The sequence below is a fragment of the Pteropus alecto genome, unplaced genomic scaffold, assembly GCF_000325575.1.
Source record: "Pteropus alecto unplaced genomic scaffold, ASM32557v1 scaffold67, whole genome shotgun sequence".
Classification (NCBI taxonomy): Eukaryota; Metazoa; Chordata; class Mammalia; order Chiroptera; family Pteropodidae; genus Pteropus; species Pteropus alecto.
The window spans coordinates 4,580,592-4,592,375 of record NW_006441061.1 but is presented as its reverse complement, the minus strand read 5'-3'; the positions used below and the strand labels follow the sequence as shown (position 1 = coordinate 4,592,375).

The 11,784-nt window shown below is 33.1% G+C and overlaps 1 protein-coding gene across 1 annotated transcript in view; it reads right to left on the bottom strand.

Annotated features, from left to right (window-relative positions):
- The window catches only part of NUP188 (nucleoporin 188), a 47,728-nt gene that overhangs the window by 30,525 nt on the left and 5,419 nt on the right, over positions 1-11,784 (bottom strand). Inside the window, exons 2-8 of the mRNA XM_006918042.3 lie at positions 11,190-11,244; positions 10,163-10,236; positions 7,552-7,636; positions 6,917-6,997; positions 6,387-6,431; positions 5,582-5,674; positions 5,317-5,436 (exon numbers count right to left, since the gene is read on the bottom strand). Coding sequence (XP_006918104.1) covers positions 5,317-5,436; positions 5,582-5,674; positions 6,387-6,431; positions 6,917-6,997; positions 7,552-7,636; positions 10,163-10,236; positions 11,190-11,244 — 553 coding nt within the window. The remainder of the gene's footprint in view (positions 1-5,316; positions 5,437-5,581; positions 5,675-6,386; positions 6,432-6,916; positions 6,998-7,551; positions 7,637-10,162; positions 10,237-11,189; positions 11,245-11,784) is intronic.

Below are 11,784 nucleotides of genomic sequence, written 5' to 3'. Positions count from 1 at the left end.
GTTGCCCATCCAAAACTTTCCCCAGAGGCAACCGGTGTTAGAGGTTTTTGTCTTTCCTTCCAGTACTATGTCATATTCATTCATTCATTCATTTTATAGTATGTTTGTCTGTCTAAGCATCCATCAATCCCTAAAACAGATGATATATTACACAAACTATTCTGCACCTTACCTTTTTCACTCAATACTGTATCTTAAAGATTATTTCCTCTAATAATATTTTAACAATTTCCTTATCTTTCATTCCTTTTTAGAGCTGCATAGTAATCAACCAGTCCCCTCATTATTTTTAATGAATGTTGCCTCGTACTCCACTGCATGAAAATGCCGTAATTTATTCTAACTGGTCCATCTGGATGGGCATTTAGGTCATTACCAATATTTTGCATTAAAATCATTATACAACTGACAGAACTACATAAAAAAATCAGCAAAGATGTAGAAGATCTAAAGAATCTTGACCTGATATATTTAGAGACCACCACACTCAACTCCTGCCAAATATACATTCTTTTCACGTGTACGTGGTACATTCACCAAGACAGATGATATCACGGGGCCATAAACCATGTGACAGTAAATTCTAAAAGACTGAAATGATATAGAATATGTTCTTTGATCATAATAGAATCAAATTAAAAATCAATAACAATAAGATATCTAAGAAATACCCAATGTTTGGAAATTAATACACTTCTAAATAATACAAGGTCAAAGAAAATCACAAAGGAAAATTAGGAACTATTTTGAACTGAATGATAATGAAAATACAACTATCAAAATTTATGGGATAAAGCTAAAAGCAATGCTTTAAAGCAATATTTATAGTTATTGATTAGAAAAAAACCTAAAAATATGTAATCTAAGTTTATACCATAAAAAAAATTAGAAAAAGAACTAAACCCAAAGAAATTGACAGAAATATTGAAGAGAAGTAATCAATGATTATAAATGGATAAATAACAGAGAAAACTGACAAAACTACCATTATCAGAAATGAGTCAGGAGACATCACTACAGATCCTACAGAGTAAAAAAATAATAAGAAAATATTAACTGCTTTACACAAGTAAATTTGACTAAATGAAATGGACAAATTCCTTGAAAGACACAAATTACCAAAACTGACCCAAGAAGAAACAGGAAACTTGAATAGCCATATATCGACTAAAGAAAACGGAATTCAGAACTTAAAACTTTCCCACATAGAAAACTGTAGGCTAAGATGACTTCACTGGTAAATTCTATCACACATTTAAGGAAGAAATAATACCAATACTATATGAATTCTTTAAGAAAAGAGAGGAAGAAAGAATATTTTTCAACTTATTTTATGAAGCCAATATTACCCTAACACCAAATCCAGACAAAAACATTATGAAAAAACTACAGACTAATATCCCTCATGAACACGGGCAGAAAATTCCTTAAAATTTTAACAAGTCAAATCCAACAATATATAAAAAGCAAAATATATCATAAGTGGAGTTTATGCCAGAAAGTCAAGATTGATTTGATATCTCAAAATTCAATGTAACTCACTATATTAGTAGAGTAAAAGAGAAAAACCATAAGATCATTTCAACAGGTGCAAAAGAAAACGGACAGAATTTAACACTCATTCCTAATAAAAAGTAAAAATCCTCAGCAAAGTAAGAATTAATGGGAATTTCCTCATTTGATAAAGAACAACTCTAAAAATAATTTACAATTAACAACATAGTTGATAGTAAAAATTGAATGCTTTCCACCTAAGATCAAGAAAAAGGATGTCGGCTCTCTCACAACTTCTATTCAACACTCTACTGGAGGTTCTAATCAGATAATAAGGCAAGAAAAAGAAATAAAAGATAAACGGATTTGAAAAGAAGTCAGACTGTCCTTACGGATGACATGATCATGTATATACGAAAATCCTATTATGAAAAAGCCTACTAGAATAAGTGAATTTATCAAGGTCACAAGATACGAGACTGATATACAAAAATTAACTGTATTTCTATATACTAACAATGAACTGAAAAATTATTTTTTTGAAAAACACATTTATAATAACATCAGAAAAGTAAAATAAATCTATTTAAAAATAAACTTGACAAAAGACATAATATCTGAGTACTGAAAACAATTAAAACCTTATTTAGGGAAATTAAAGATGATGTACATAAATGGAGGAATACACTAGGTTCATGGATTGGAAGACTTCGTAACATTATTAAAATGGCAATTCTCCCCAAAATTATGTACAGATTTGCTAAAATTCTAACCAAAATCCCAGCAAGATTTTTTTTTTTGAAAGAGACATGCTTGATTCTTTGGAAAAGCAAAGGACATAGAAGAGCCAAAATTTTTGAAAAAGAACAAGGTTGAAAGACTTACACTAATTGATTTCAAGATGTACTAAAAAGCTATAGTAATCAAGACAGTGTGATATTGGCATAAAAACAGATGTAGAGTTCATTGGACCAGAGACAGACCCACACTTACATGATCAATTTATTTTTTACAGAGGTATCAAGATAATTCAATGAGAAAAGAGAGTATTTTCAATAGATGGTACTGGAAGATCTGTGTGGGAAAAATATTAACCTTGTCCCTCACCTCGCACCATGCACAATACTACTAAAAATTAACTATAAACCTAAACATAAGAGCTAAAAGTTCTAAAAGAAAACAAAATCTTTTTGACATTAGGTTAGGCAAAGATTTCTTAAACAAGGCCCAAAAGTCAAGAATCATAACAGAAGAAACTTATAAAACTTTATCAAAATTAAAAATATCTGCTCTTAGATACAGTTAAAGTGAGGAAAAAAACAACCCATAAAGTGGGAGAAAGTATTTATAAAACATCTATCTGTTAAATGGATTGTCTCCAGCACAAATAGAGAATTCTTAAAATTCAGTAATAAGACAAACATCCCAATAAAAATAAGTAAACAAAAGATCTGAATAAACACTTCACCAAAGACATAAGCAAATAAGCACATGAAAAGATGTTCAACGTCACTAGTCATCAGAGAAACACAAATTAAAACCACAACGAGATACCACTACGCACAGATTAGAATGTCTAAAATTAAAAATAATGACCATATCAAGTGCAGGTGAGGCTATGACGCCAAAAATATTTCTCATACATTCTGGCAGAAATGGAAAATAGTACAGCCACTATGGAAAACAGTCTGCCCATGCCTTATGAAGATAAAAATAAACACTAAAAATATGACCCAATAAGTTAACTCTCAAGTGTTTATTTACCCAAGAGAAATGAAACCTATGTCCACACAAAGACCTGTATGTTAATAATGTTCACAACACTTTATTCATAATAGCCAAAAGACAGATACAACTCAAATGTCCATCAACTGATGAGTTGATAAATATATCCATGGTATAGCCACACAATGGATTATTCAACCACGAATAAGAATGAAGTTGTTATATAACACAGATGGATCTCAAAAACATTATGCTAAATGAGAGAAGCCAAACAGAAAAGACTACATATTGTATGGTTCTATTAATGTAAAATTCTAGAAAAGGCAAAATTATAGTGATATTTACAAATGGTTAAAATGATAAATTTTAAGTCATGTATATTTCACCATAATAAAAAAATTATAATTAAAAAGAAAGCAGAGAATTGGTTGCTTCGGGTCAAGGGATCACACAGACTGATGACAAACTTTCTGGAGAGACAGAAATGTTCTGTATGTTAATCATGCAGATGGTTACTGCATATAACTGTATACAATTGCCAAAACTCAAACAGTACACTTAAAATGGGTGAATTTTATTGGATGGTAATCATATCTGAATAAATAAACCTTGGGGTAAGGGCAATGCTACAGTTATACAAGTCATTTCACATAGGTGTGAATGTATTTAAGTGACAAACTATTAAAGTGAAACTGCTAGGTCAAGAAATATGTGCTTTTCAATTTTTAGATATTGTCATGTTTTCCATTAAAAAATATACCAATTTATACAGCAAAATATGAGTGAGTACCCTAATCTCATCCCTTGGACAAGAGTGTGCCATGTGAATATGTTCACTCCTTTTCCTTGTTTTCCTTTTGGGTTTTACTTATTGATTTTGGGGAGTTCTTTCTCTTTTAAGAACCTTTTGTGGTAAGAGTTTGTCTTCTGTCTTTGCTTACAGTGCTATTTTTGTTTTTTTTGCCTTGCAAAAGTTTTTTGATTTGATGTTGCTGGGTTTATACTTTTTTTCTTTTATGGCTTCTGGGTTTTACTTTAAAAAGTCTTCTCCACTCCAAAAAAAAATTAAAACAAAACTACCTTCCATGTTTTCATCTAACACTTTTATAGTTGAATTTTTAAAAATTTAAGTCATTAATCTCTGATTTTCTTTTGGTAGAAGGTATGAGGTACAGTTTAATTTTCCTCCAGATGACTACCCAGTAGTTCCAGCACCGTTTATTGAATAAGCCAACATATTCCCAGTGATTTGAAATGCTGTCTTTATCATTCACGAATTCCTTATCAATATTTTGGTCTATAGCTAAAATACATATTGTGCTCTAACGGCTATCAATTTACACATGTGCCAATGCCATGCTTTAAATTACTGTAGTCCTATTATCTAATAAGGCTAATTTTCCTTCATGATTTTCCTTTTTGAAAATCTCCTGGATAGTGTCGCTTATTTTTCATATGAATTTTAGAATCAGCTTGTCTGGTTCCAAAATAAAAGGCAGAACAAACACTTGTTACAATTTTTCTGGGATTGCATTAAATTTTTAGGTTAACATATTGAAGTACTAACACACTTATGGTCCTGAGTCTTTATATTCAAGAATGTAGTGTGTCTTTCCATTTAATTATGACTTCTTTTATACTCATTAGAGCATTTTAAAGTTCCCTTCATTTAGATTGGGACTGTTGCTATGGTAGGTGGGCCCTTTTCTTCTATTAAATATTTTAAATAGTCTGTGTTTTGGTTGTTTTAATAAGCAAGATTTAGGATAAAATCATCAGACTAGCATCATACACTAGATAATAAAGAAGATGAAATCTTGGATTTACAGTTCTACTAATCACTAAGAGAATATTTTAAGTAAGAACAGAAAGGAAATTAACTGGATAGACAAAGTCAAGGGAAAAAGTCCAGAATTAAATACCATTAGTTAAAGTCCATGAATGGTTTGATCCGTATGATATGCTTAAACTTTTCTGAAGGATGATAATCTATAAATGTTTTAAGTTAATAAATGAATAAACAATTTAACTTGGAGCTCTATGAGAAAGGATATACAATTCTCCTAAGAATTATAGAAGGGCCCAACAACCACATACCATGAGGTTCCCATGTGTCTCCCATGTTGGTGCTTCAGTTTTATAAAGCTCTTCAAATTGCTGTCTATATTTTATAACTAGCTCCTTCTCCAATTTATCAACGCAGTCTGCATATTCAACCTAAAAAAAATCCAAGAGTAACTTATACCTAGAGTAAAAGGTAAATAGTCAAATGAACAGGAACATGAATACGAATAATGGAGAATTATTTAAAAGTGTTGAATTTTACAGGGTAAAGAGAACCAAGAGGACTAAATGGCCTTACCCTGTAGGGGTGTCTTTCATCTTGGAAATAAGTGAGAAGGTGTAAGACACAACGAAGAATACAGGTTCTTTCTTCATAATAATAGTCTGCAATCTGGAAAGAACCCAAAAATTCTAAATCAGTTACTCACCTTTGCACAGAAGATACTCTAAAATTACTGATAAAGAGATTACGTAGAAGGTGTGAATGGAAAAGTTCAATCTGTATAAGCAATCACAGAAATGGAAACAGTGCTATGCCAAAGGGAAGTAAAAGATCTTCATGACCCAGGATACAAGTAAAGTCATGCAAGATAAAAGGAATTATCTCATAATATAAACAAGTTTTTATAGCATGATTTCTCATAGCAGTCAAGTAACACACAATGCTATAAACTGACAGCCAAATACATGAAAGCAAATATAAAAACACCACTGGTATATGTCCTAATCGTTCTCACTAAATAACAAATAGAAGCTAGTCGAACTCTATTTTAAAATGAGAATCCTAAGTGAGAAGGTTGCTTTGGGGGACAGGAGGAGATAAAGGAAAAAGAAATATAAATTAATCCTGCTGCATTTAGATCTAGAGAAAAAACTCCCACGAACCAGTTTTCATCCCCAGTGGCTGAAGAATCTCCTTTGGAAAAAGGCCTCAGCTTTATCCAGTGGATAAAAGCCTCATTTCCAAATAAGTTAATAAGCTTCTTCATTAAGTCCTCAATGCTTACCCAACAAAAGAATCAAAGCCAGCAATGCTCAGAACAAGATCAAGAAGCTGGCACCCAATTTTACATCAAAGAATGTAAATGGTGACTGCTACTGACCTTCAGGATTAAGGCCTGGCTCTGCCTCTCATCTTGCAATACTGTCTGAAGGGAAAAAGAACAGTCAGGAAGTCATCCTATGGGCAAAATTCGATTAACAAAGAAAAAAGTAAACATCTTCACCTTATCCTTCAAGATTATAATTGCCCATTCATTTCTATAAACATTTTTTACCTAAGTACATCCAAGTCTGTGCTCAAATCCCCGCCCAGCTCCTCTGGTCTCAATTTCCTCACATGTAAAATGAGGGAGTGGACAGGCTAGATGTTGTCCCACGTCCTTTTCGGCTCTGATATCCAGAGACTCTATAATGAACATGTTAATCTTTGACTTCTCCCCAACTCTAAGTCTGAGGACAGACCTCAGTTTAAGCATATGTTATTTTTAAGCCTTTAGAAAGTCTTCCTGAGAATGGCTACATCTGATCACCTACCTCTGTTGCAAAGAACTGGTACTGAGGCCCTTAATTATCTAAAACCCACAAGGAAAAGGATAAAGGCAAGAGAAGGGATCTGGACATAACCACAAACCTTCAGTGAGTCCCGAGTACCTCTGTAATCCTCTTGAAGGTAACACTGGAGTAACTGCACACTCTGTTCTTCATCAAGACTCTAAAATAGAGGTCATAAGTGAAGAACAGCCACCCAGCCCAGAAACCATATGTAGGATGCAAAGCATTCTAAAGATTGATCCTCTGGAATGAACATACAACTTGAATAAACAAAAGTCTTTTTAAAGATTTCATACAACATAACCATTTTAACTCAAATAGAAAAAAAGAGCATGTCACTGACATGTAATTTACTGACAAATTTACATGCCAGAAACAACTTTGCTTATTCATCAAGCACATTAATACAACAGCAGGCATAATCTAGGTTTCCAAAATTTTTTAAAAAGCTACATATTTAAAAACAGTCTAGTCATTTTAAAGAACACCACAGGTATGCTGCAGAAAACTCTGATATGTAGTAAATAGGTCAGGCAACTTGATTTGTGGCTTTTAGCAAGAAGAGTTGCAATCTGGGTACTTTTGAAACAAAATATGCTCAACTTAATCTCCAAAACTAAAGTAAACTGAATTTTCACTCATAATCACTAATAATTAAACCACGTACATCCATACTCCAGGTAATAAACTGAGTCAGTGCTAATTTTTACTCACCAAAAACTTGCTGATTCTTAAACCCAGTTCCTTCAGTGGTGAAGCTACATCTTTATTAGCTTTCACTTTTTCAGCTGAATTTGGACTATGAAAAGAATAATGAATCATTTCCTCATTCTCAATGAACTTCTAGGGGTTTAAAATAAAAATACTTAAAGATATTTTTACTATAGACCTTTTTTGTCCTTTAGGTGACTACAAAAATACATATATACACACACACACAAAAGTTCATCTCTACAGACTTTATAACACAATACTATTTATGTCTAGATAATAAATTCTAGTTACAATAATGTTATTTATAGACATGTTACATTATTTTTGATCCTTATAACTATCCTGAGAGATAAATATTACTATCCCCATTTTACAAATGGAATTAACAACACTTAGAAAGAATAAATAACTTACCAAAAATCTCACAGCTAATAAAGAGTTGAGGTGAAATTTAAAACCAGGTCTGTTAGTATGTAAACATATACTATCTAGCTCTGTCCACTGAGAAGGCCTAGAAGCCACAACACCCCAGGCACAGTGGGCACATCCAGTACCCAGATCTTGGTTTCTAATACCACTCTCTAGTAAATGGCACCAGGACTCCCTGGATAAATAGCTGCTCTAGAGCTGGGGGTGGAGAAAATACTAGATGAGCCTGGAGCATCGTGTAATGCCAGAAAGTAAGGAAATGCTGAAAAAAGGAGAAAATATCTCAAAAGGACATAGAAGCCAACCTGAAAGAACTCCCAATGACCAAAGAAGGAATAAGGTATAAAGTATAAAACATATATACGCGAGTCCATAGAGATAAAAACAAACAAACAAACAAACAAATAGGGGATGAGCAAATTTTCCTTACAGAAAAAGTCCAAATAATATACGTAGGTAGTACATCCTTCGGGAGGTGAAGTTTAATTCCACCACACCCGCACATTGAGAGTGGACGACACAGAGTGACTCACTTCCAAAAAAAAAAAATAGAGAAAGGAAAGAAAGTGACTTCATAGAAGAGAAACTGGGCAAATGCTACCTTACCCAAGTGAGCAAGGTTAACATCACTGGCGATTCCATGTGGATAATTCTTTCAGTGCGCATCCTCCACTATGAGGTGAGAAGAATGGTACTTTACCTTTCTGAACCCTTCCGCAAAACCCACAACCCCAGTCGAATAATGAGAAAAACATCAAAGAAATCTAAATTGAGGGTATTCTACAAAATACTTAACCAGTCCTCCTCAAAACGGTTCAAAGTCATGAAAATCAAGGAAAGACTGTGATACTGTCATAGCTATATAAGAGCTAAGGAGACATGACAACTAAATGCAATGTGGCACCCTGGAATGAATCCTACAGAATAAAGAGGACATTAAAGGAAAAAAATTCTTTTAGTTAAATTCAAATAAAGCCCACAGTTAAAAAAAAAAAAAAAAAAAAGTCTGTCAGTCTTCAAATCCCATGCTACTACTAAGGGAACTTTTGTCTTTACAGAAGAGAAACTAATGCCAAATGTCTATTCTGTGAACCAAAGCACATTGTTGTTGTTGAATTTTTTTTAATAGAGACTCACACTTCACAGAAAATCCACAACACAAAGGCTAGTATAAGGTTAAACAGTGAGTTCTGAAAGAGGCAACACAGAATGATGGTTAAGAACACAGACACTGGATTAAGACTGCCAGGTTCAAATCCTGGTTCTACCACTTACTAGCTGTGTGACCTTGGGCAAGTTACTTAAACCTCTTTGTGCCTCAGTTTCCCCATCTGTAAAATGGAAACAATAATAAAAGTACCTAAATGTGATAATATATTGATTATCTCTTTTTAAGTCCATATATTTTAGATACATAGTATTTACAGATAAATATAACATGATGTCTAGGAATTATGGAGGAAGAGTTAATAGATGAACAACAACAAAAAAGAAAGTTCTTCACTAACCTAAGAGAATGAAGATGGAAGGCAGAGATGTAATAAAATCAATACGTGTTCAAAAGTAGAAGGGAAATGAGGGTGGCTTGTGAACTATAAGGCATAACAGATGAGATCTGAACGAATTAAAAGTCTAGTCCTACAAGGTGTATTCTTTTTTTTTAACTATTTTATACTTTATTATTATTTCTACTGCCCAGTAAATATATATATATACACACACACACAATCAAAGAATACAATAATTATCTCAAAGGTCTGTTGTGAGGATTAAATAACATGATAAGACAAGTGCTTAGAATAATAATTAGTACACAGTAAACATTATATAAGCATCAGCTGCTATTATCATTGCTCACTGCTATATCCCAGCATTTGGTGCTGACAGTGCAACACACAAATAATGTGGACCAAAATAAATATCAGAATTTAACTGAATATTTATATTCATCCCCAGATACTACAGTTATATAATTGGATTCAACCATACTGTATTTCTACAAGGAATTTCTCTTTCAAGAGACAGAAAAAAATGTGCTTTGTTCTTTTCCACTGGTAACCAAACTGTATTCTCTCTGATCTACCTAACCCAGCAATATGACAAAATCATACATGAAAATGGTATCACCTATGCCAGCTTCCTCAGGTGAATTACTCTAACCAGATGCACAGGACAGCCGTACCTGGGAGGTTTGTAGTAAGAAAGTCCCTCTAACAGCCGCTGCCAGTGTTTATTCAGTTCTGCCTCAATCTGATTCTGGAAAAGAACAAGAAAATTATACAAATGCAATTTTAATCAGACTCCACGATGGCACTGAGGATTACATATTCCTTTGAGTCTTTTTAATATGAATTCTTTTCCACAGTTGAAATCATTTTGAATATTGAATTCTGTAGCCTCCTTTTTCTTTGCTTAACATTCTAACGTAATGATTTAACCTTATTATGAAAACCTTGATAAGCATCCTTTCTAGTGGTTGCATAATGTTTTAAGTGGCTAGATCATAATTTATTTATCATTCCTCTAATGTTAGATACACTTAAGCTGACCATAATTCTTTATTAATATAAACAATGCTATGGTGAAGAGCTGTGTGCATAAAACTTTTTCAGGATTTCTTTAAGATACAGTCCTAGAAGTGGAATGATCAGATGAAGGCATATCAAAAACTGGTAAGGCTCTAAAAAAGGTACAGCATTCCTTATATTAATTATGATAACAGTAATACTTGAATGTCACCTTAACACTTTACCCTCGCAGGGTGAGAACATCTGAGGATCAATAAGAACTGCCCTTTATTGATTATATGCTAGAAAATGTCCTATAAACCGCAGCCTCTGTGACCTAAGGAGCTAGCTAAATGGAAAAGGAAGAAAAAGCAAGTAAAGTGTGAAACAGAAAAAAGGCCTGAGAATCTTCCTTAGCCTGAGGTAGCAGAATATCATTTGTACCCCAATCCTCAGCAGCCAATTAAGCAGCACTGGTATTTTTTCAGAAAAGGAATCACCAAGGAACAAGAAAGGTGGAATTTAGAAACTTTAACAGCTAGGCTGTGAGATACACCACATTTCAGCAGAGAGAAGTATGGAATGCATGATGTTTATAAAGTTTTAGAATAAAAAATGTGCTTACTTCCTACTACAGAAAGTTTTTAAAAATAATATAAACTATGCAAACCATAGCACCCACTCGAGAACGCCATCACTTACCAGTTCTCTCAGAGCTGACCTTCCAAGTAGAATTGTCCACAGTTCTCTACTGCTCCTGAAAAATGACAACAAGCAGACTTGACTAAGCTGTCTCACAGCTATTTTGTCTACTCTCTAAAACAAAAAGCTCAACGTAGAAAACAAACTTGTTAAAATTTTGGACAGTAATTCTGTTATATTCTTAAAAGTCTGATGCTCAAAATAAAAATTCAGAAACTAAAAGATAAGATTTCAACCGAAACCAGGAGGTACAGTGTTAAAAATGAGGATGGGCACCATATTTCAATACTTTTAAGATGCCATTAATTGTAGGACATGATTACTTATGTTCTACAAGTCATCAACAATGAAACATTCTGATTTCAGAGGTAGTAAAAGCATGAAAAAAAATGCATTTTAGAATTAATGAAATATAGTAATTAATGAATAACATTATGTCCTCTGCTAAGAAGATGCCTCGATTTAATATTTCTATCTCCTCCCTTCTTATTAGAATGTAGTGACTGATAAGGAAGAATCTAGAAAAGGATTATGTATATTCCAGGACCTCTATCATCTCCAGAAAATTTTCTAAATGCATGATATAATTCACTTT